The sequence below is a fragment of the Syngnathus floridae genome, chromosome 19, assembly GCF_059516105.1.
Source record: "Syngnathus floridae isolate MCC-2025c chromosome 19, RoL_Sflo_1.0, whole genome shotgun sequence".
NCBI classification, from domain to species: Eukaryota; Metazoa; Chordata; class Actinopteri; order Syngnathiformes; family Syngnathidae; genus Syngnathus; species Syngnathus floridae.
The window spans coordinates 5,020,789-5,047,865 of NC_142431.1; the positions used below are offsets into that span (position 1 = coordinate 5,020,789).

At 35.8% G+C, this 27,077-nt stretch overlaps 1 protein-coding gene across 10 annotated transcripts in view; it reads left to right on the plus strand.

Annotated features, from left to right (window-relative positions):
* cnih3 (cornichon family AMPA receptor auxiliary protein 3) overlaps positions 1 to 14,890 on the plus strand; it is a 54,997-nt gene extending 40,107 nt beyond the window's left edge. For 3 of the 10 annotated variants that reach the window (XR_015854412.1, XR_015854417.1, XR_015854415.1), the window contains exons 4-8: positions 6,625 to 6,736; positions 8,438 to 8,585; positions 8,978 to 9,035; positions 10,176 to 10,236; positions 13,601 to 14,890. Coding sequence is in view for 4 of the 10 variants with exons in the window: in XM_088362180.1 (XP_088218306.1) it covers positions 6,625 to 6,736; positions 8,438 to 8,585; positions 8,978 to 9,005 (288 nt within the window). In the remaining 6 variants the exon portion in view is untranslated. Of the gene's footprint in view, positions 1 to 6,624; positions 6,738 to 8,437; positions 8,586 to 8,977; positions 9,036 to 10,175; positions 10,257 to 13,600 lie in introns of all 10 variants that reach the window. The other 7 variants (XR_015854414.1, XR_015854416.1, XM_088362182.1 and 4 more) reach the window with 5 other exon arrangements.
* The last annotated feature ends 12,187 nt before the right edge of the window (positions 14,891 to 27,077 follow it).

Sequence of the window (27,077 nt, forward strand, 5' to 3'; positions counted from 1 at the left end):
ATATAGATAGATAGATAGATAGATAGATAGATAGATAGATAGATAGATAGATAGATAGATAGATAGATAGATAGATAGATAGATAGATAGATAGATAGATAGATAGATAGATAGATAGATAGATATGTTTAATATATTTTATATATATATATATATATATATATATATATATATACTTTTTTTATATATAAATTATATATATATATTTTACATATACAGTAATCCCTCGTTTATCGCGGATAATTGGTTCCAAAAACCACCCACGATAAGTGAAATCCGCAAAGTACGGTCACCAACAAGAAGTACTGGGCAGGCTAACGAGTTAGCGGAAAGATGCTAATTTGTGATCGTGCTAACACGTGAAAACGGACTTCTAAAGGAATGTAAACGAACATTTGGAGCAATACTACTTTGTCCTAAAGGTTACACACGTTTCGACAATTTAGAAGTTCTATTTTGACTTTAAATGTTTTTTTCATTTGGAAAAAAAATCCGCGATGTAACGAAGCCGCGATAAATGAAACGCGAAGTAGCGAGGGATCACTGTACATACGATGTGATAGATGGAAGCCCACTCCAATCTAAACCCAGTCAATCAGATTTGTGAGTCTAGTGATGAGTAATGGTGGTGGGTTGAAGTTCAAGAAGTTCCCACGAGATTTCTCTGATGCTCTGTGATGTTTCACTACAAAGGTTCTTGATGCTGCCTCACTCTTTCATTTTTGCTGTGTCCGTCATGCATCGCATCCATTTCATAGTCTGTTCCTCGTGTCTTCTCTCGTCCAACTATGTCCACCATACACACACACCATTCATCTACATTGGCCATAGAATGAACGACAGCTTGGCTTGCTGATGCTTTAATCAGTGAGATTGTCTGAGATGGTGCCACTGAGGACCTGTCCTGCATACTTTGATAAAGTTTGCCAAGACACATTGAAGGAAAGATATACAGATGGTGTCTTTATCTGTTGTGAGAGAGTGAGAAAGACATTTCAAATTAAGTTTAACTGGGTTAGAAATATACTACAAAGGATTACCCAACTTTGAATTCTTAACTGATCTTAAAACTCTGAGAGGATTAAAGAACCCAATTGATTTGGATATGTTTATAAAATTATGATTATCATAAAAAATCAAATTCCTCATTTGATTTTCACAGCAGTCCTCGCACAACAAAATTCCTTCAAAAATTTAAAAAACCCACTTAACTACGTTTAGTAAAATAACGACTTACATCTAGCATAAAACCCTTTCAAGGGAAAAACTCCAAATACATATATTTACAAATAGATACGATTTAAACATGCAGGTTTTTTTATTCCCTTCTACATTTCCCAGTTGACGGTGATGTTGCATCTGCTCCTCGTCTCACATCTCCACCCAAGTGTACGAAGGCGTTTAGAATGTAGCAAGGCCCAAAGCAGCTGTCCTGACAACTCATGCACAGAGGGAATCTCATCAACTCAATTGCAAAAAAGGAAACTTCAATTTCATGCCTATCAAGACTGCCCTAGGGTTCAAAGGGCATCAAGTACAACTGACAACTGCAGTTAGATGTTTCAGCATTCTTTTTATATATATATAAAAACTGTCATATATGCAGCTCATACAATATTTAGGCAAATTTGTTTGTGGAGTTTCTTTTAACATTTAGTGAAGCTCTGTAAAGTTGAGGGTAGCAGTAGAATAGAAATTTTCTAGGTCATCACACAACACACATTCAAAGTTGTCATTAAAAGTCTGAACTTCACAAAATCTGTGATAAGAACTCGAGCTGTGTTTCAACATATCCAAGAAAAAAGATTTGTGTGAACATTTCTTTCCCATACTGTCAATATTACCATAACATTGGTTATAATGCATCATTTATCAATGGACGTCTTTATGGCCAGTGAAGTAGTCCATAATAGACCCATGATAACCACATCAGGCATAGTGACTAAATCACAATGACACTATCACGTTAATTCTCCTTGAGGGCTGACGATGAAGTAACGCTTGTGTTACAGTAATGAAGTATAGCAGTGTGGCCCTGCCAAGCTATTAAAAGCAGAGTAACAAATCTGTGTGTGAAGGTCATCTTAACGCAGCACATTAGCGTGTGCTAGTAAATAAACAAGTCAAAGTTATTTATTTATTCTATTTGCAAGATATAGATAGATAGATGGATAGATGGATAGATGGATAGATAGATGGATAGGGCCCGCCACATCATTTAATGTGGCCCGCAAAGACAAATTTTGCATCGACTTTGTTTCATTACTAAAATTACAAATTGTCCTCAGTTTTTAATAAAAAAGAGACATTGCTTGCAATTTTTATTACCGTTCATCTTTTTAAAATATTTGAGCAGATTTTACTAGTCTCTGATTTAAAAACTAGTTATTCAGGGATAACTAAATTAATAAAATAAATAATTGAATTTAAAAAAATAAAATAAATGATCAAATAAAAATATAAAAAATTGAATAAAAACTAGTTATTCATCTGTTTTGTAGCCTATACTGTATATAGAGGACGTCGACAATCATAAAGGCCCTCCGAGGAAAACTATGACCACGACAAAAATGAGTTTGACAACTCTATAATATACATAGCTCATTGTGTTTGAAAAATCAGTCATCTTTATGGGATCACATCATCTAACTTTTATGTTTAATACCTCTCTGAGCGTAACCTGAACCCAAATTTTATTCTTCACGAGATAAAATGTAAGACAGCGCTCTTATATCTCCCCAAATTGAATAGCACGGGGGTCCATATAATTAATATTGTCTGTGTGAGAGCAGTCGCATTTGAAAAGCTCTCTCGTCCTTTTTTTGTCAGCTGTGAGTGTTGCACTCGCCCAAGCGGGTGGCGGCCTGGCTAATTGGAGTTGGAGAGGCTGAGGGTAAGATGAGGCAACCCCGTGAGGAAGTGAATGAAACGTGGGCAGGCGTTCTCATTTAGCATGTTGCAGTAGGAGGTCTCGGAGGTAATGAGAGGAAACACTTATGCTCTGATTTACTGGGATCCCAAATGACAAATTGTGATTTTTGCATCAAATCTACGATTGGCAAGCATCTGTTGGGTTTTTTTGTATACAAGCTGATACTGACCCTATAAATAACATGCCAGAGCGATCACCGACACAGCTCATTAGTACTGCAGGCAAGAAGTAGATCTTGTATAGCCGTGAAGGGAATCATGATGCAATGTCATCCATATTCAGTGGATGTACTGTACCTGGTTTGGAGCTGTGCATCACAAGAGCTGCTGCGGGTGAAAGAGAGGTTGGATGTGTCACTCATCTGCCATAGATATCGAAATTGAAGCAGATGATGATGTGCATTAAATATGGGCATGGGAGATTCTACAGTTTTTTTTTTTTTGATAGGATGCTATACACTGAAAAAAAACAATTGCACGTCATTAAAATCTGTTAAAATAATTTTTATCATTTGAATATTTTTGAGGAAAACAAAGTTATTGACTTAATTTCTCCAGAAGTAAATAACTTTTTTTTTTTTATCCTTGTATAAGAATAGACTTTGATGAAATAAAAAGCATTTAGACTACCGTATTTTCCGGACTATAATGCACACCTAAAAACCTAAAATTTCCTCAAAAGCCGACAGTGCGCTTTATAGTCCGATACGCCTTATATATGGACCAAATTCCTAAATTTAACATGGCCTGAAGCTTTGTGTCATGAAATCAATCATAAGTGGCCCGCTGAAGACTATGAATCATGAATCAAAAAGACTATGGATCATTATTTTGTGATTATAAAGTCATTTGTTGCGTCTGAAGTTGAAATAAAAAAAATAAAATGGAGAATGATATGATTTGGATTAAAAATCTGACATGATGCATTAATGATGCGCCTTATAGTCCGGTGCGCCTTATATAAGGACACAGTCTTAAAATGGGCCCTTCATTGAAGGTGCGCCTTATAGTCCGGTGCGCCTTATAGTCGGGAAAATACGGTACTAAAAATGCTCACTTTAAGATTTAAATCTTAAATTTTCAAGATAATCTTGACAGGCAACAGTAACTGTATATTTACTGTCAATATTTGGCCATGAAGCAAGTTCCTCACAAAACTGGCTAATGTGATTTTCCACTGATAATATTTCATTTACAGTAATGCTAAAAACGACAATTTCCCAGGATGCATATTTTTTTCTGCCATCAAACATCAGGGTTATAGCTTTGCCAATTACCATAAGTATAGTAATGCTGTCTATCATGCAACACCTCCCAGGAGTAAAATTACATTTCGGATTACTGCATGACTGAAACTTCGCCAGTGATACGGCTCAGTAGTGGATCAGATGGATGCTAGGACAGCCTCCGGGCACTCGAACACTGCAGCGAGGGACATAGAGCTACAGTCCCAGATGGACACGGCCCCAGATGGGCACCTCTGTCAACACACTCACTCACTCATTTCAAATAGTCGCCAAGCAATTAAATTGAATGTGTATGCTTCAGTACACTTTCACACTCACAATATTTAGTATGATTTCTCCACTCCTCACAGTTTGCAAAACTAAACTAGTACAGAAGGGCTTCAAGTTTATTATATTATATTATATTATATTATATTATATTATATTATATTATATTATATTATATTATATTATATTATATTATATTATATTATATTATATTATGATGTCAGTGCAGATAAAAAGCTTTTTCAGGGGACGTTTGAGAATAATTGTCTTTTTTTGTATATGTGAAGCCCTTTGAGACTTGTTTGTGATTTAGGACTATATAAATAAACTTGACTTAACTATTATATTATATTATATTATATTATATCATATCATATCATATCATATCATATCATATCATATCATATCATATCATATCATATCATATCATATCATATCATATTATATTATATTATATTATGATGTCAGTGCAGATAAAAAACTTTTGAAAAAGCATTGTCCTCTTGCTGGGAGTTTAAGATCAGGGGATGTTTGAGAATAATTTTCATTTTTTTGTATATGTGAAGCCCTTTGAGACTTGTTTGTGATTTAGGGGTATATAAATAAACTTGACTTGACTTGACTTGACTTGACTTGACTTGACTTGACTTGACTTGACTTCAAGAACAGGTAAACCCTCGGCAGACGTTTGTGGTACTTTATATTGGATGATGATAATCAAACAGCTGTTCATGCAGATAAACAACACATGCTCAAACATGAATAAATTTCATGACACATAAGGGGACTTCACATTTGGATTGTGTTGTTTGTTCTTCCAAAGTATTTATAAAGTTGTTTTTTACACCTGGTTTCAAAGCAGATTTGAGGAATATAGGTCAAAAGTACTTTATCAGTCTTTGCACTTTAGTTTGACTGTTGCTACTCAACAGACAGAGGAGAAAACTGTGAAGCATATTGTGCTTGGTTTTTAATGAGCTTTTTGTTCATACGGGGAGTGGGCAAGTGTTTTTGTACTCATCCATGCATACTGTATTACAAGGGAGGAGGGGGGTAATGGATAAATTTAGGTTTGGTTTTAACAGCTTTTTTTTTTTTTTTTTTTCCCATGTCTGCTGTTGATGGGGAGCTTTTCTCAGGAAATGTGTCCTTGTGCTTTTATAAAGGTGTGCAGCCATTTGAATAATGCATCCAGAACACACTTTACAGCAAGAGACATGTTAAAAGTCTAACTATATTATTGCAAGCACTTGCATAAATAAGTGAAGAAATATCTGTGTATTAGCCATAAAGCAAGAGGACAATGCTTTTTCAAAAGCTTTTTAGTATCTGCACTGACATCATAATAAAATAAAATAAAATAAAATAAAATAAAATAAAATAAAATAAAATAAAATAAAAGTAATACAGTGCACATTGTATTCAGTAAAACTAATATGAAAGAAAGTAAGCAGCTTTCACGCGTGGATCTGGTGAGGTAGTGACCCCGTATAAATAAAATTTATTTGAGGCCACAGCCTTCATGGACAAGAATAATATTTGGATGACTGAATAATTTTTGCCATTATGTCATTTTGACATTTCGTAAATCTTCAGCCATGATTCGAATGTTCAATGCCGGGTGAATGATAAATTGTAAAACTGTGAATGTCATTTGTTTGAGTCTTACTTTGTGAATTCCTGGCTAAGACTTATATGCAAGGAACGGCATATTTGTTTTATAACCACAACTCAAATGAATTTTTTTTATTTAAGCTTGGAAGGACTTTTCATATGACTGAACTGAAGCGGGTCACTAACGGTGAAAACGACCTTTAAGCATCACGTGGAGGACTACTTGTTTGACCTGAATAATTATAATTATTTGGATAAAAAAAAAAAGTATTAACATGTTAACACATTCTCCCAGGGCTTGCGTTGTTGTTTTTTGCTTTTCCTCGTACTCCGTTGCCCTCCCACATTGCTCATAGTGAAGTAAGCATGAGTCATTGCTTATCTATATGCATCCCGTGATTGGTTGGTGACCAAAAGCTTTAAGTGGAAGATTATGAAGCTCGACAACCTGGCTGAAGAGTTAGCCATTAAGTCTCTCAAACTGTGGACAGAAAAAAAATTCTTGACCTCTGTGACTTATTGTCCTTTTTTTTGTCTCTCTATCTCTGTCCGTCTTATCTTTTAGTTGGTGCTTCCAGAGTACTCGATCCATGTACTCTTCTGTATCATGTTCCTGTGTGCCCAAGAATGGCTGACTGTGGGCCTCAACATCCCTTTGCTCTTCTACAACACATGGAGGTGAATATTGTAGTCGTAAATATTGTCCTTTTGAATTTGGATTCGCTGATTTGAAATATTGACTAAATTTAAAAATACTGACTAAAATTATTTAATATAAAGGGCAGTTTCTCAAAATGGGGACATGTCTTTTAGCTAGTTTAAAAAAAGTCATCTATCATTTTTGAATGTTATATAAATTCATCCAAAATCTGGTTTAAATACCAAAACAAAGGGTGCTTCATTAATTTAGGCTTTAACCCCCAAGGGTGTATATATTCTACGGTGAAAGAAAAAAAGAAAAAACAGAAATCTTGCTCCCATGAATGCGCAGAAACTAAAGTATTCAGTTTCAGATAGATATTACATTTCCAGAGCCACCCCCGAGGCATCAAGTGGAAATTGGGTCACCATTAATTCTTCTTTCGCTGTCATCATGACTGTTCTTCCCGTCAGTGTTATATCAATGCAGGGCGCCAGCAACCTGATGGCTCTGAGCTCAGCTGGTTGTTGTTGCAAAGGAGAGGAGAGTCTCGGAGAGAAAACACGTCTTGCTGTTTCATTAATTGGAGACTGTGCCAGATGCCTTCTGGCTACAGATGTTGCTTCCCATGCAGCTAAGAGATGAGAAGACAGGGGGAGGGAGAGCAAGGCAAGGATGGAGAGGAGAAGGAGGAGCAGCTGGAGGCTTGGACGCTGAGGCAGAAGAGAAAACATGGGAGTGATAGCTCATCTAGACAAGGTGATTTGGTGGAGAGTGGCATTGATGGAGAGCCAAATACACACGTCTCCTCTACATGGGAGTGTACTGCTTTGGCATGTGAGTGATACTCAAGTGATACTCAAATGCCTCCCGGGTGGACTGAGAATGCCAACGTTGAGTTTTAGTCATTTAAGGGACCAGCAGCCAATCAAAGCAGATGTTTTTAGCTCCTGAAATGTAATAGTATGATATCACATTTATTTTTTTTGCATTATTTGGTTCCCTGCTTTATCATTGTTGTGTTTACCATTATGACCAGATTTCAGCATGTCAAGTTAGAACTGCATAGTCAATTGCATAAAAGTATGTGATTAATCATACACTTTTAAAACTAACATATAATATTCACGAGTGCCAACCTGTTTTTTCTTTCCGGAAATGACGAATTTACTCGTTATGCCAGTGAAACTCATTGTTACAAATCCTGTTTTGTTAATAAAATAAAATAAAATAAAATAGAATAGAATAGAATGCCCTTTATTGTCATTTTACAACTTAGTTGTACAATGAAATTTAGAGAGCTACTCCCTTTCTACATTACAAAAATTTAAAAAAAGTATAAAGGAAGTCTAAGAATAAAAGTGGAAGATCTTATCAACTCAGGCCTATGTGTTGATACACACATGTTCTGTATCTCATCACTTGGGGTCCATTAAAAAATACATTTGCACTCTGTGTAATGAAACAGTAAAGAAAACATCTCTTTATACATTTCTTGGAATTTCTAGGTCTTAATTACATCTCGCTGGAATGGAGAATTTCCAGGATACCTCCCGAGATGGCCCCAAAATAATTCAGCTATTAATATTCCATTTGTTAGAGTCCAAAATTACTTTCCTTTTGGATGTGAACGAGCTTATCTTTATTTTTTACTATTTCCTTGGCAGCATATTGCATTTTATCACATCTGAAGTGTGGAACAGGTCAACTACCCGTGTCGTGTTCTTTCACCTCTGCGGTAGGTACTTCCATTCCCCAACGGATACCAAGGAGTTGATCTACGATCCGGCTTCGGTAATGAACGGCGACACCCTCAAGTTCTGCCTGAAGGAGGCCTGGTGCAAGCTGTCCTTCTTTGTCCTGTCCTTCTTCTACTATCTCTATTGGTGAGCATCCAGAAAAACGTGCGGGAGCTGTATCGCAGGTCAAAGTTCATAAAGACCGGCTGCAGGTAATGCAAGGATTCAAAACAGAACTAGACCGAGGGTACTGAATTTTACTCGAACATTTCAAGGTCTGGCTAAGTGCAACTCACTGAATAAAGTAACCATTTCTCTAGCAGTCACATGCAAGTTCAGGTGTGCTAAGATAGTTAGGGTGTACTTTTCGGTTTATGCTCGCTAATGCATGTGATGTTGAGAGAATTTGATTCTTTACTTCATTGACAAGCACTTGAAGAATTGTCATGTTTATTGAAATGTCATTTTCTTGCTCTTGTCTGATGCTGCTGATAATAATCACTACGGATTTTGTTCCATGTGTCATGTGGGGGCTGCAGTGTGTGGAACCTGGAAATATCCCTCTAATAGCTCTTACAAATGGGAACACTTAAAAAGGTACCATCCTTACATTTTTAACCTTATATTCTTTCTTTATTTGTTTTTTTGATAACAATGCAGTTGCGTTATTCGCCATACTTGTAAATGTCTCATTTACGTGCCAATAAATACTTCTGCTGTAATCAACAGTATTTTTATTAATCACAGTATTAGGTACGCCATCTATCTAATGAGAACTACCCAAATATATGTATAAAAAAAAAAATAGTGTCAGCTGCCGACACATCAGACTATACATATTCAAAGCCAAATTGGGTATAAGTATTTATTTTATCGGCTCACATTTTATAGCCTAAGTGTACCTAGTTTTGTGACCAGTAAGTGAATATGTGTGGCTTCTAGCTGTAAAGTGTTCATGTGATTTTTTTATTTTATTTTTTTTTAACAGCGCCATGTCCGAGTGTAGTTTGTTTTACTAGTACTTACAGCTCTCTGCTAAATTGATTTTTTTTGGAATATTTATTTATTTATTTATTTATTTTACGCGTTAATTTGCTCTTGTAAGTGTGTGATAATAATGTCGATACTTTAAAAGAATATTTGGGTTAAGAAAAAAAAAATGATGCAGTGGTTGTGCTCTAAGCCACCAATGAAAGATGATGTCACAATTTTGATCTTTGAATCTTGACCAAAACTGTTAATGAGGACGATTATAAATTGGGTTACCGTGTCAAATATCATCAACGTCCAAATTAATGGGATATCTTTTTGAATGAAAATTTCAAGAGTTGTTTTTTCCCCCCCACATCATATTTCTAAACTATTTTGATTCCCAAGACTTTGCTGTGCTCCTTTCTGGGATGTTAAAGTGATGGAAATACTTCAGGGGTTACTTATTTAGTCATATGTTGCATTAATTTTTTAAGCTTAGCCGTCACAAAAAGTTTTTTATTTCTCAGAAGTTATATCCTTGGGGAAAAGTCTACAAATACTTAACTCCTTACTAAGACAAGTTCAAAGAAAATAAAGTAAATTGACTAAGCAAGGCTACGGTAAACAGGTTTTGCATTGGAATATTGATGCAGCCATAAATTAGAAAATTGGGTAATTATATTTTCGGAGATGCTGGCTGGCTTGTTGTAAACATTCACCTTTAACTTGAAGCACTTGGCTTACCTCTGTCAATCTATCCTCCAGCTCATACTGGACGTACTTGGTGTTTTAAACGACCGCTGGCAGCAACAAAAGCAGCACTGAGGTATCTTTAAGAAATGCTAGGTGATGGTCACTTTCACTGAAATTCATTTTGAGATGTGATTTATATTTATTTTTTTAGCTCTATAAACCAAAAGAAAATTGGCCACATGACAACTAACTTAACTTTATTGCTTCCAGAATTTTTAATATTGTTCAGATTTATTTCAGCACATTAAATCCAGTCATAAAAATTATATGAAAGCTGCACTTTGTGGCCCATTTTCTTGTTACACTAACACACTCTGTAGTTTCTGCATTTGTGTTCATATTCTGGCTGTGATATTTGCACGGGATGATGAATTCAGACGATCCACTTACTTTCACCATCTACACGACTTTTGCTTTTTAGCTGACTGGGAAAGAGGCACAATCCACCCTGGGCTGGTCACTAGCCAGGAAAATTGTCATGTTGGTGTCACAATGGCTGCACAATAGCTGCATTCACAAGTATCTTGTTTAGTTTGATGAAAAATGAATTGGAGTGGGCCCGCTCTGCTAGTCTGAATGTTATCATCCCAACCGTGGTGCAGACGAAAATAAGTGGAACGAGATGCTTTTTCAAGTAGCACCTATCGTTTTTTAGTTTTTACTTTGACTTTTGAACACAGATTTGAGATACGCAGACTTTATGGTGGCAATGAATCTAATCACCTCACAACAAGCAGCAGTTTGGCAGATAGCATTTGTGAAAGCTTCAAGCTGTTTATTGCTACTCCCAGTTGCATTTCAAACCATAAATAAAAGAAAGAGAGTTGTTGTGTATTCAAAGCAACTACTTTAAGCAGTAGATTGAACACAGACAATATAACAGTACTCACGGTCAGATGTTCTTTATCCTCTGCAAAGAATGGCCAATATTAGTGCTGTACTGATGAGACATTATCTGACTGTCTGCACACCAGAAAGAGCAGCAAAATCATGCAATATAACAAAAACAGGTTTTTTTGTCATTCCTGTAACTTTTATAATGTACAATATTATAAGGGCTTATTTCTCCTCTTTAAAATAAATACACAGCTTGACATGAAGGGTAAAATTGATTAACGACATTCCCATTCATTTCCGTGGGACAAGATGATTTGAGATATGAGCGTTTGGGTTGTGATTACGCATTAAATCAAACTCGTATCTTGGGCGTAATGTTATTTAAAATTAAAAATCAGGAAATACGTCTGGCTGACGTTTCTGCATAGTGAAAGGTGCACTCAGTAAAACACATTTAAAAAGCATTGTGTGACATTGCAACTGGGAAAGATAGTCAAGTCAACAAACAACATATTCAATCTGGCAGGGATTTTTTTTTTGGGGGGGGGGAATACAATGGCCGCACAATACACAACAAAATGGTGCAAACAGGTAGTCTACTGATAAAAATGTTTTTCCTCTAATTTGTTCTTTTTGTCACAGGAATGTGTCACTCTCCACTCACGAATTTATTTCCCTTTCCTTCAACATAATTTCTCTGTCTGATTTAAATATTATGTTGGCTGCTGTTCCAATGGGTTTTGTAAATATGGGTTGATTATTTTTAATACACTTGCTTTTTTCTGTGCTGTTAAAATCTGTGTTTTATAGATTCACCACACTCACACGAATCTTTGGCTCATTTACTTGACAGATGTGTAAAGCTAATGAGACACGAAATGAACGACATCTGTCACTTCATCGTGAAGCAGCCAAGAAATTAGCTCACATGACGGAATTGTATTTTCGTCTAGGTAGTAGTCGATCTGTATGAATTTATTATTTTCCCTGAGATGGGTTTGGTTTGGACTACTAAATCAAACAAGCCAGAATCCATTTACGCTCTTCTAATCATGCGAGTCTTGACTTAATCAATAATTACGATTTTCAAAACAGAAGCTTATTCATCACACAACTCAAAGCAGAACTGACCCGTCTCAGTTTTCAGGTTCAAGTCTCCTTCACTTCTGATGAATGTTCTTCTTTATAAGCCATTTTCAAGCCGCAAAATCTTATTTTCGTCCTTCTGCATTTTCAATTTTAGATTCATGAGTGGACATTTAACAAAAGTGTCGCAGGCTCCCAAAGGCACTGAGGATGAGTACGGTCATTAGTCAACTCTGCTGATCTGTTCTTGTCAATTCACAGCTCAAGTGTTAAATCCACAATCTGTGACTTCTGTGGAGTCATTTTGTTGTACACCGTATTGCGGGAGGAACACACATCACTTTGCAGCTTATCGTTTTGTACCTTCTCAGTGGTATTATTTTGCTTTTTAATTGCAACTTTGTGACTTGCTTTCTTTAAAACCCCATTACCCCTAATTAAAATGTTGCTAAAGAATTGTTCGGTAGGCCTCCAGATAAAAATGATAAATGTGAGGACCTAGACCAAGTTCGGCCATTCAAAAAACATAATGCAAGAAAAACATACCACCTGAAGTCCCGAAGACCTCTCAGCTTAAGTCAAGTCAAGTCAAGTTTATTTATATAGCCCTAAATCACAAGCAGTCTCGAATTCTTAGCTTTCCCAATTCCTGAAGATCTGAACCAGCGTGATAACCACAGAAGCATTAGCCTCAGCTCAATTGGGCCAACAATGTTAACAGAATAAGATCGAAGCTTGATAACATCGAAAAGAATGTCCAAATGGATTTAGGGCTGAATGAACTCAGTCTTGCTCTTAGAAAGATAGAACAAATAAAGACCTGCAATCTCAGTGTAATTAACTTTTATTGATCGAAAAAAAAAAAATTCCATCCCATACGAAAGATGGGAAATGCTAAAAAATCTTGAGAGCAATGGTGAGAAACATTATGGGCTATATTTTTCTTTTGTACAGCACTTTTCTGTGTTGATTTGTGATTGATTTGTTCAATATTCTACCATATTTATAATACTATATGGATATGTTTTAAATATGGTAGTATATTGATTATTGAATATGGATATGTAGTGTTATAAATATGGTAATATTACTGAATACAGCTGATTTATGGCAAATTGAATATTGGAAATCTGTATATACAATATAATAATATATATAATATCTGTATTATGAATAGATAAAAGAGATAGATGGGTAGGATTGGAAAAGTTCCTTAAATTCTTCCTACTCCTTTTCGAGCTGTCCTAATTGTTGTTTAAGTTATTTAAGACTTGCTTGGGACATTTTGTTATTGTCCTGGTTTTTTTTTCCTTTTATATTTTACTGATATATTTTCCTGTTTTTAAGCTCGAAATAAAATTGATAATTATAAATAATTTCAAATAATGTCAGAAAATGACATTTCTTCTGCACTTTATCTTAGTACAGTATAAATATCTTAATCATACTTGAATTATCAACAACAAAAATATCCACTCAATTTCTTTTCCCTCGTTCTTGTTCTTGTGTTTCAGTATGGTCTACTCCCTGGTTACCTCATAACTGACCGAAGAGACAAAAAAAAAGCCTCTGGATACACAAACTGCCATTTTTACAAGAGTGCTTTTTTTTTTTTTTTTGCCAGAGACATAAACGCTTTCAACTCGAAAGGGATTCATGCTCGACTATTCATACAAAACTACCATTCACAGTTTGATTAGTCAGAACGAGTTGATGTGAACTCTTGCATAGAAACATTCACGTGAACAGCTTCCTCTAGATTGGTGCAATTAATTTACTGTTTGGTAGCAGTGATGGTAGCGCACAGGATGAAAAGCACAGTAGCATTTGCACAGTTTGTCTCAGGCACAGCAGATCCAGCACGCCCATCCCGCTTCGGAACCTCACCTACCGTAGCAACAGTGAGTCAGAAACGGAGGATGCGTGGATGAACTGGATCATAAATAGTTTCGGGGAGGCACATAAATACATTATGACGGTATGGTGGGCATTTTGATGTACTCTTTGTCCAAAGGCATTTCCAGTGGAAACATATAGAGCAAATGCCTTCATGTTGTTTTAGTGTTGTTCGATGAGAAACGTTTCTAAAACTCCCAAATAAATGATCGAAGTCTACACACACATTTGCACAAATCGTGTATTTAATCTTGCACAATGTTTGCGATATCGAGCTGTGTGTTCGTGATCATGTATGATGAAGTCAGACACACCAATGAAGGTCTTCCATTATGTAAAATTTCAAACAGGGAAGCTACTGTATGTTACTATTTTCTAGTTCTATTTCAACAAGGGACCAAAATTCTCTTTGGATACTAATTTATTACGTCAAGTGTGAGATTTTATTGCATCTACGTTTAGCTTAATGATTATTTCTTCCAGTGTTAAGAATGAGGAATGTGGTAGAAATTGACATTTTGGAATGGAATCAGTCACACATTTTGAATCTAATAAAAGCAACTGTAGCAGCTGATGTAGGCCACACCTCCACTGACACAAATCACACCACCTATGCTTGCTATAACACAATTCCCTTAAAGTAAGATCTTACTTAATAGATTACATAACAAATATGTAATTTTGTCAATGCAGAGCGGATGTTTCCCAAATATAGTTTGCATCCTCTGTCCTAGTCCAAACACCTCCCATTCCGTTTCCCGTCATCAACACAGAGTAGATTGGAAGTCCTGCAGTTTTTTTTTCTCCCCCCCCTGTATTTTGTCCTATTCCAATTCTGGCATTTTCTATCCTGACTGTGTATGTGACTTTAGATATTGTTTATGAAATAAACTATTTTAAAATCAAAAGTTTAGGTTGTTTTGTGCATTATATAGTAGATATAAAAATGTATTCAGTAATTGTTTTTTTTTTTATTTTATATATATATATATATATATATATATTTATATATATATATAAATATATAATTGTAGATATACAAAATATATTTTTTTATAGAAATAAAAATTTATTCAGTAATTGTTTTATATGTATATATTGTAGATATAAAAAATATAGATAATATATATAAATATATATATATATAGTAGATATAAAAATGTATTCAGTAATTGTTTTTTTCTTTAATATATATATATATATATATATAAAATGAAGAAAAAGGCGGATAATGATATTGATTGTTGATGCTGATATTGATATTAATAACTGATTGAAGATTGGTTCAAGCAGGTGTGACTGAAACCAAGAGATGATCTGATGTACGCCTGTGTGTGTGCGTGCATTTGTGTGCATGTGTGTGTGCGTGCAGGTGTGTACATGTGTGTCCAACCCGTGGCAGACGCAAGGTGACAGATTGGTGACAACCTGTCTTCTGACTATGCACTCCATAGCAATTTTATGTATATCATCATAATTGAAGCAGACAGCCGCTGCTTACCTTCCGACCCATCATCATGTGCACGTGTTTGTTCCTGTGTGTTGGCATGAATTTCGATTTAGAATCCCCACCTCCTGCATTAGCCCCCCTGTCTCTTTTTCCAGAAGTCTTTGCCAGCATCAAGCTTTCATCTTAAAGCTGCGGAATGACACTGAGCTCTTGTCCCGCGGCACTGGCACACAGCGCTCAGCTTTCTGGAACCTCAGGTCTTTCCGAAGAACTTGTCTGTTTCCTCAGCTTTTCACAGCACGGAAGCCCATTTTAATCCCCTTCTGCATAGAACTGAATCCCACTCATACATATTGATACTTTTTTTTTCTGTGGAGAGAAAAAAAAAAGGCCCAGTAAAAAAAGACTTTGAATGCTATTCTCAAGTATAAATTATAAATGATAAATCAAGTTGCTTACAGTGCACTTGTTTCCTCCGGTACTTAAATGTGCCATAAGCGTGTCAGAGCATTGCAAGAACATCAAATTAACTGCCCGACAGCTCTGAACTGATTTGTGTCTGCCAAGACACATTTAACCACCTGGGAACATTTACAGTCATTGCCGCAAATCTAAAAATATTACGAGCAGATCTGACAGTTGAAATATGGGAAGACTCTGTTGTTGAAATAGTCTGAGTTTGTAGAATCCAACGAAAACACCTGGCAGCAAGTGTAACTAGTAAAATTTAGAGCCATTGTTTAACATAAAATTCTCAGATTTTTGTAGTTCATCATAAAAACAGCCTGATTGTATTTTGTGACATTTGCAAACATCTACTTTTACTTATTTTATCCGATTAATCGATGGAGTGATCGATTGACAAGTCAGAAATTAGATTTTCATTGTCAATCATCAAGTTAAAACACATCTTGTTTTCAGCATTTTTTTTCTCAAATTCACTGACAATTAAAATACTCGCCAGTTGTTACAAAACAAAATGTGCCATATTCTCTCCTCACTGCCTCGTTAAAAAAAAGATACAATTTTCCATTTGTTACTTAACACAAACAATACCAATGTTAAAAAGTTGAAATGATTATAAAGTAGTCTTTGGAGACATAAAGATAACCGGAGATTAATACTTTTAAATAACCCTGAAATGTTACGTCATCATTTTGAACATTCCTTAGAGCAGGGGTGTCAAACTCATTTTTATCACGGGCCACATCGTCGTCATCGGAGGGCCATTATGATTGTCAATGTCTTCTATATACAGTATAGGCTGCAAAACAAACTGATGAAAAACTAATTTTGAAATCAGAGACTAGTAAAAACTGTTCAAATTTCTTAAAAGTATTAATGGTAATAAAAATTGCAAGCAATATTTCTATTTCTTTTTTAAAAGTGAAGACAATTTGTAATTTTCGATGCATAATTTGTCTTTGTGGGCCACATAAAATGAGATGGGGGGCCGTATCTAGCCCCCGGGCCTTGAGTTTGACACCAATCCAGTGTTAAACGGATCTCAACAACTTTTTTTTTTATTTTACAGCCTTCCCAACACTTTCTGTCACCACTGTCCCCGGTGATTTCTGTTCCCTCACCCACAAAAAGACAGACAAGTGTCGGTGAGCCAATAGAAACCGTCTCAGCACAGAATGATGACCCTGTCATTTCCTGTCCTCAGGTGACCACCCTGTCAAACTCCATCCATCAAATCTCTGTACCTCTTCTTCTCACTCAGGTCACGGGTATATTTAAGCATATACATTAGAACCTCAATTTAACGGACTGATTTAGTCAGGGTTGTCCATTAGAGAATTTTTTTGTCAATATGGCCTGCATTTAAATCTCCCAGAAGCAGGTGTTTACAGTATTCCCTTGTTTATCGCGGATAATTGGTTCCAAAAAGCACCCGCGATAAGTGAAATCGGCGAAGTACGGTCACCAACAAGAAGTACCGGACAGGCTAACGAGTTAGCGGAACGATGTTAATTCGCGATCGTGCTAACGCGTGACTTCTAAAGGAATGTAAACCAACATTTGGAGCAAAACTACATTGTCCTAAAGGTTAGACACGTGTTTCCTCAATTTAGAAGTTTTATTATGACTTTTAAATGTTTTTTTAATTTTGAAAAAAAATCTGCGATGTAGTGAAACCGCGATAAACGAAACGCGAATTAGCGAGGAATCACTATACCAGTTAATTAGCTCTCTCCCATAAATATAGACAGATTGGAAAGACTAATTTCGTGTAACTTTACATGTAGAATTTTAACATTATTTTCTTTTTATATTGTACAGGTTTGTGTTAAAACTTTACGGTCCATGTAGCAATTGTATATTAAACTGCTGCCTCATAACGGTTTTCTGGATTTTCGAAAGACTAATTAGCATATAAAATATGGTGTAAATAAGCAGCAATTTACTTGCTAGGGGAAACAAAAATGACCTTTTGTTGTGTACTGCAATGCTGTCTATTGTACTAAATCCCTTCACTATAAAACACTCACTAGGGTTCCCCATGAGCTCTCCAGAATCATGTCCAAATTATGTTTTCTGGGTTGGCGAGATAAGCTATCTTTATCTTTGTGCAGCTGGTTTGATGTGGCATTTTGCCTTGTTTGAGTGTGTGTCTGTGTGTGTTTAATTGTGTGGGTTTGCTGTATGTATGTATGTGCAGTAGGATGTATGCATACTTTGTGGGAAGAGTAGATAAACTTTACTGGATTTAAAAATGTTATGGCATACATGAAGAAAAATCCTTTCATACTGTACAACATATTTATTTGATCAGCCCTAATTAATATGAAGAAGCTTTTCATTCTGTTTCCTTTCTAGCAAGTCAACATACCGGAACAATTGGGTCGAGATTTTTTTTTAGCTCATTATTTTGATTTCATCCACATAGTACTCTACTACCTGCCCAACCACAGAGGAATTGTGCTTGCTTTATTTTTCCTTGTTTTTTTTTTTTTTTTTTTTTAAAAAAAGATCATCTCATCTCATTGGGCCGGCGGCAGTCATTCCACTGAGAGTGCAGAATTAACCTTTAACCTTGCTTTATCGCGACAGTACTGACTGTTCTTGGGCATCTTCAATGGAATTATGCCATCCAAAGATAATATTATATCATTAAAAAAAATTTACACTGTTAAATTACTTGTTTATAAATGACTATCTGTGTGATTAACGCTGCATTAAAATGACATTTACCGTATTTTCTGGACTATAAGGCGCACCTAAAAACCAAAAAATTTCTCAAAAGCCGACAGTGCGCCTTATAGTCCGGTGCCCCTTATATATGGACCAAATTCCTAAATTTAAACTGGCCCGAAGCATTGTGTCATGAAATCAATCATAAGTGGCCCACTGAAGACTATGAATCATGAATCAAAAAGACTATGGATCATTATTTTGTGATTATAAAGTCATTTGTTGCATCTAAAGTTAAAATAAAAAAGATAAAATGGAGAATGATTTGATTTCGATTAAAAATCTGACATGATGCATTAATGGTGCGCCTTATAGTCCGGTGCGCCTTATATAAGGACAAAGTTTTAAAATGGGACATTCATTGAAGGTGTGCCTTATAGTCCAGTGCGCCTTATAGTCCGGGAAATACAGTATGTAATATACAAATACTTGTAAATATGCCTACTCCCCAATAATGTCTTATCCTAAGTCAAAAATATAGAAAGATAAAGCCATGTACAAATTGAACATGTAAAACATTATATTACAGTACAGCACATTTGAACATTCCTGCAGGCGTGAAAAGGTGGCATAGAAAGCAAAGAACTATAAGAGCAGAACATTTGCTGTGACATAGTCAGGTCAGAGGGGATGAGAACATACCTTCAAGCAACGTTTGCACTGTGGACCCGCCAACAGCAATGTTTTGCGCAGAGAAGATTTACATTAACATGTCTGCATGTGACAGGTAAAAGCTATCTACTATTTTAATTATGAATATTATTTCAATATTGATTCTTGCTGTGTATTTTTATGAGGACATTTTTTTAATGATTTGTGTTGCCTATAAAAATCTATGGTCACCACTGAAAGCCATGAGCATCTGTCACTACTTTTCATATGAAGGTTTGCTGTATTTTGTAGTTCAGCCAAAATTAAACTCTAGATGAATTTTAATAACATTGAATATATGACTGGGGGATCGGGGCTTCATTAAAATTGAATCAATTGAAGGAAATTAAAAAATGGTGACATTTCTTCTCAGGGAATTCCTATTTAAATAAATCTCGATTAAAGGTCTGCTGGCCGAAATATTATGAGAAAACATGTTGGAAGACAACTTTGTTACATAAAATATTTGAATGTGATCAAAATATATATAATATCCAAATGTAATGCTTATTTAGTTATATCGCATGTTATATATCTTGTTTGCTTGTATTTTACATCGTGTCCTTCTTGTTTTCATTGTTTCAACCTGTTCTCATTAGTCCCGCCCCTTGTGTCTTTTAATCCGCTTTCCCAGCCAATCATGTCTTGCCTCTTTGCCTCGTCAATTTGTATTCATTTCCCTGTTTTGTTTTGTTTTGTTTTTGTCATTCATTCCAATATTTGTGTTGCCAATCTGTCTCAATTGTTTGTCTATGTGAAGCCTTTTGAGACTGCTTGTGATTTAGGGCTATGCAAATAAGCTTGACTTGACTTGACTTGACTTGACTTGACTTGACTTGTCTTAAAACCTCGCCTTGTCTATTTCCTTTTATTTTGAAAACTGTTCCTTTAGTTTAATATTTTTATGATCCCATGGACCTTGTGTGCTTTTTTTCAAATTTTTGTAAAGCAATGATTCACACATACAAGCAATGACCATGTGCAGCTTGGACAGACACAGATACGGCGCTCTCTGTGGGAGTGCTAATTAGCCAAGATATGTTCCTAACGCCAAGCTGACCTTCAACACTGTTCTATTAAACAAGCGCCCACAAGCGCCCTGCACACACATGCTGTAAAATATTCCTGTTACTTACCTGTTATATTAACAGGAACAGCCTTTGGTGAAGTCTCTCTTCTCCATCTGCTTCAGGCTGAAAGCTGAGAACTGTGGTGCAATGTTGCAATATTTTTTATGGTGTTAATTAAACCATATTCTACTTTAATATAAGATGAGCAATTGATTGACCGTATGCAGATTTGTGGTCTTGTACACCCCCCTAGAGGCAATCCAAGTACCCCCACGGGCAAGAAAACACGCATAACAGGCTTATAACTGGTTTTACATTCATTATTTATTAGAGGCCAGAGAACTGCCAGATCAAGTCTCCATGGACTCACGAAAGTCATTTTATATATGGTACAGTACATACAATGGGGACTAGTTAACTGGGAAGGTGCCAGTAGTAAAGTGGCGAGTGAGCAGATCAGCTACATGGTCACTGGTGAGAAGTGTGGAGCGTCAATAGACTTAATGGATTACACGACCATCATGCTAATTCTACTTTTATCTAGACGAGTGGTGACATGTCTGTCTATTATGAAACGGTATTATCTGACGATGCTCGTGCAGCACTGTGGATTTTGTTTTTGCAGTAAACACGAGACATTGTATCATCAAACAGTCGCAGGGCTGATTCAGACAGTAGAACTCCCAAAATAGAGCGTCCAACCCACACTAGAATCAATGATACATTTTTAACCTCGACATGAGAATTTTGTTGCGCATTTTATTTATTTTTTTTAGACTTCCAGTGGGAAACAATCAGGAAACAATCAATTCTGATTCTCATCCCAATTATTTCGCAAATGTCTGCAAGTCTCCAAAGCACATGAAGGGTGCTTGAGCAAATTCTCTCGCACCTTTCGGAACCCTGCCAAGAGTGTTCAGATGGTGCAAAACCAAACAGATTCTTAATTGTAACCCATTTTTATTTTTGGAGCAATGTCAGTTTATTCAGAAAATTCAAGCTCTAATTGGATCTGCTCTGAAAATTTCTAAAATGAATACTTTTTTCACATATCATTTGAACTACTTAAATTATTTACTATAAAGATTTTATTATTTTTTTGATGAATTACAGCCTGGAATAGGTCATCAATTGGTTCTTGTAAAGTCAAATCTTGCTTCTTGGCAGCCGACTTGAAAATGAGCAACGACTCGCCCCCACATTTTTTTTTTTTTTTTGCTAGCCCCCTTTACTTCCAGAGGTGGGCATGACTGAAATCTTGGATTCCCATTCATTAGGCCTAATTTTTTTTTCCATTCGAGTATATTGCTGAAACGTAGAGTCAAAGCGAAACAGTTTTTCCAATTAGCCTAACGATTATTCCCTCGATTAATGCAGGAATCAATTCCGCGTTCCCCCAAAAGTATTGAAAAATAATTGCGCAATAAATAGTGTCCAGCCTTGATTTTCCAGTCCTAAAAAGAACATTGACGCTGTTGAAATAATGATTGAGTGACAGACTGACCATGACTGGGTCAGCTTGAAATAATTTTGGACTGACACTGACAGACGGCTGGCCCAACCCGCAGGCGAATGATGAACGACGGAATGTTCCCGACATGCCCATCTCCGTTAGTTTCCGTCTCCCGTTCCTCTCACCAACTCATCTCTTCTTGGGTCCGGCCATATTGTCATGACAGTAACAACGACTCCTCAGAGAGTGTTGCAGATCAATTTCCCTGCCGTCTCGTATTGAATAGTGTCTTTGTGTCGGAGTAATGTATTACATTGAGCGACCTCCATTTTGCTGCTCGACCCGACGCTTTACTGGAAGTTATCAACATTGGCCAGCTTTGTACAATCCCTCACTTCCTCCTCCATCCACTGACAGCACTGACACGTTCAATTAAACAAGGCATTGTTGCTTGGGAATTACTATTTCATAATGAGATAGTTGCTCGAGCTCTAAAGAGGTAAGATATCTCGAGAGGTCCATATTGTATATAATGTGGGCGGGCAGCTTGTGAAAATAACACCGGGCCCTTCATCAATTGCCAGGGAGACTTTTAACCTGCAGTAAAGCTGCTCAGTAGCCAGCGGCCATGACGAACGACTATGTAATCGAGTCAGCATATTCTGGTGGAGGAATTGCTTTTCAGTGATGCTGTGGTGTATGAAAGGGCCAAATAATAATATAACTAAAAAATTATCTAGAATATATTGACAGTTAGGAAAGAAAGCTGACAGCGGCTGACAACCTTTTATGACACTAAGGTTTGACCAAAAAAATTAAATAAAACAGTACAGACTTAATATCTATGGCAGTGACTATACAATTTTTACATTATGGTTTGTTTTACGCAAAAAAATATATATTTTCACCAATGCGGCTAAAATGAACGTTTGTTTTGACGCAATTTTATATCTTACCTTGTGAGAAGAAATTAAACCGGGAATTAGGTGACCTGGTTTAAGAACGTATAAACTAATTCAGGCAAGAGAATGTGAAAAAGGCGCACACTTAATGCAAAAAAATAATAGTTAGGATGTTTTGGTGATTAATTTAGTGGTACAATTCTTCACCAAACACAAATCCACTGTTCGGCCCATATTGTCACTTATCAAATGCTAATACTATCAAAACTGTTAGCCAATGCATTTCCTTTTTTTTTTCTTTCGAACTCAGACATGCACACTTACCCTTCACCTCATATTGTCATTTATCAAAAGCTAATGCTATCAAAACTGTTAGCTAATGCATTTACTTTATTTTTTTATTTTTCAAACTCAGACATGCACTCAATTGACTGTCAACATGTTTCGCACCATTGGTTAGCAATAAGCTAAATATTGACCAAGTTCCAAATAAAATAAAATAAAATAATTGATAAAATACATTTTCTGAAAAAAAAATTATCAAACCCTCTGCTATCAGAAGTATTTCTGTTTCAGACACATTTGAATTGATAAATATCAATGAAAGGTTACTGTTACACTTAACACCCCATGACGCCCCTTTAGTTGCTTTCACCTTTCACTTACAGAGCGATTAAGGATGTGGGCGCCTTTGCATGTTTGTTGGAGTGTGCTCTTTTTGTTCCATCTCAGCGTGATCTCCATTTTGCTCCCAGCGTGTATGTCCGGGTTTGGAGGAAGACCTTCAGATTTGTTTTAAACCAGCGCCACATGGATCCGGTGCATAAATATTAACAACCTCAGCATGACAAGAACATATGAATGCACTCAGAGATTCAAAGATCATATAAAATGTATTTATAATTATAAAATGTTGATTTTATAACAGATAAGAGTGTTTCATAATTTGAATGATGACAAATTATTGATTTTCTATATACCGTTTATCCTTATTAGGGTCACCCTACTGAGCAAGAGGTGCAACGTTGAAAGGTCACCAGCACATCACAAGGTACTAGTCAACTCACATTCCATTGTTCACTGAACCTAACGTACCGTATTTTCCGGACTATAAGGCGCACCTAAAAACCTAAAATGTTCTCAAAAGCTGCCTTATAGTCCGGTGCGCCTTATATATGGACCAAATTCCTAAATTTAAACTGGCCCGAAGCATTGTGTCATGAAATCAATCATAAGTGGCCCGCTGAAGACTATGAATCATGAATCAAAAAGACTATGGATCATTATTTTGTGATTATAAAGTAATTTGTTGCGTCTGAAGTTGAACTAAAAAAGATAAAATGGAGAATGATTTGATTTGGATTAAAAATCTGACATGATGCATTAATGATGCGCCTTATAGTCCGGTGCGCTTTATATAAGGACAAAGTTTTAAAATGGGCCATTCAGTGAAGGTGCGCCTTATAGTCCGGTGCGCCTTATAGTCCGGAAAGTACGGGATATTAAAATGTACTCCTTGCACTTCTTTTAACAACAACCAATGCATTTATAAAGAAACACATATTTGTATGTATTAGAGGTTCAAAGTCACCACAACACCGAGTGTGATCCTTGCAATTACTGCTCAGATGCTTTTAAGTCACCTTTTTTTCTTGATCAAAGTGGAATTTTATAATGAATACAAAAACAGTCTTCTGGTGCCAAAACAATTACGTTTCTTTTCTCCCATCATGACGATAGTGCCTTCAGCATTTGCATCTTTTGATGTTGCTTATGTTAATGAACTGTCATTTCCAAAGTAGCAACACATAATTTTACATAATAAAAAAAAGAAAACAATCCCTTATGTTCCTTTGAAGAGAAATTCAATTTACACTGCTAATTGTTTTCATATAGCTAAATAAATATAGCCCAGTGGAATTTTTATGATTACAACAACCCTGGGATTGAAAAACTGTATGCACCCATTTATTTCTTACGACAATGTTATAAATCACCCAGGAAATTCAAATCATTATTAATTTTATAACATCATTTATTTGTCGATACAAATCGCTTTCGTTAAAGTGATATGCAAAAGCAGAATCTGAAATCGTGATTAATCACATTCCTTCTATAAAAACAAAACTTAATGATATTCCAATTGCATTGGTCGAGTTCATTAAAAAAAAGTTAGATTTATTGATAGAATTTTATAAAATCATTAACACATATATATAAATTGAATATTATTGCCTTTTCCTTCCTCCAGCACATGAATACAAATGCAGATGGCTTGGAACATGAATCCCAGCTGGTATCAGGAACACAGAGGGACAGGAAATAAGATGCAAATTATTTTCATCAAGCGTGACACATCCATTCGACATCTTGTGGAGAGGAGAAAAAAAAAAGAAGTGTGGAAAGCATGACCATCGTTTTATATGTAGCTCTTTCTGCTGTAGTTACAAACACAGAGGAAAAAGTTCATGTTAGCTTTGAGTATGGAAATTGTTGGGGTGAATGAAGAGCTAAGTGGTGAAAATCGAAAAATAGTTTTCGAACAATAAGACGCTGGTGCAACCTTTAATGAACCCTGATAAACAAAAAACAAACATGCTAGCCACATCTGCCAACGTGGCATTTCATGCTTGATGGAACTAAATAATTTTTACGTGAATTAGCATAACTAGGGCATCTAAAAAGAAAATAAGGCATTCTCAATGCCAACCTAATTTTCTCAGCCTCGTTTAATTCTATTCTGCCTTCCATTTGGTCTTCATCCACCACTATTGCTCAAGGTTTTCGGAGTGGCCACCTAACTGTGATTCAGATGTGAGATAAGCAGCCTTCCTCTTTTTGTGTTCTTAAATAACAATGCTGCAATTTAGCCAAGCGGAAGATTTCTAATCCGGAATTCTCGTGGGTTATCACCCACCTCACTGGTTGGGATAACACAGTGTGTGTGCGTATGTGTGTGTGTGTGATTGCAATCTTCGACATGCTCATTTTAAGGTCAAATGGTGCTCATGAAAGGGTGATTTAGTCAAAACGTGATTGTACATTGTGTTCAGTGCACAATTAATTTATAATCAGAAGCAGAATTAATGCAATCAATACTAGTGAGGTGGAAGAAAAAAAACATCTGTCGGATTGTATATTAATAACGTTTTCACTTTAAACGCAGGTGTCATGTCACCATGCTGAAACAATTACCGTATTTTCCGGACTATAAGGCGCACTGGACTGTAAAGCGCACCATTTATGCATCATGGATTTTAATCCAAATCAAATCATTCTCTATTTTATCTTTTTTATTTCAACTTCAGATGCAACAAGTTACTTTATAATCACAAAATAATGATCCATAGATTCATGATTCATAGTCTTCAGCGGGCCACTTATGATTGATTTCATGATACAATGCTTCGGGCCAGTTAAAATTTAGGAATTTGGTCCATATATAAGGGGCACCGGACTATAAGGTCGGCTTTTGAGAAAATGTGAGGTTTTGAGGTGCGCCTTATAGTCCGCAAAATACTGTAATTGAACTTTATGAAATGAAAATGTGTAAAAAAATATTGCCACTGAGGAGGACCCCATGAGGCAGGAAACTAAAAAATATAATGAAGACTGGAATAATTAAAAGCAGCAATAACAGAATTGAAAGTATAAAAATCAAATTTAAACTTTACAACTCTATGTTGCTACGTGATAACAAAAGTTAACTTTGCCAATGAATAACTATTGGATGGTGACAACAGCGACATTAAAATGACACTTTAGAGAATGTTCAAGTAACACTGCTACTGCCCACCACTGATAAGAATCAAGAGAAAAATGTTCTTGTCAGCTTCCTTAAACCCGTATCGCACTGAGAGGCGAATGTTGGCGAGTGTTTGCGCATAGCGTGAATGCTGATTTTTTTTTCTTCCATCAGGGTCCATTCAAGGTCAAACATTTTCACCAGACAACAATTTTTCTTGTCACAAAGAAAATTTGGGTTAAGCATAAACGAAGTTGAACATGATAATTGTGCACAAAAACCGAACGTTCAATTTATTGTAATCTGAATTTTTTGCTGTAATCCGCCTCAATTACGAATGTAGTAACACTACTGTTTATTTTCTTTGTCTTTTTTGTACAACAAAAAACTGACTACAAAACAAATAATTGCAAATGTGGTCATTGTTTGACTTTATCAGTCTCAATTTTACTTACTGATCAAATTATTTCTTTCAAACAAACTATAATAATACAATTTTCGAGAGATCATAACCTACACAAATGTTTGTTTTTCCTGATTATCATAACCCAAAGTTATACTTAATTAGCCTGTTGATATTTATTTTATAACATACCAAACTACACGGTGGCATATAACCAAATAAA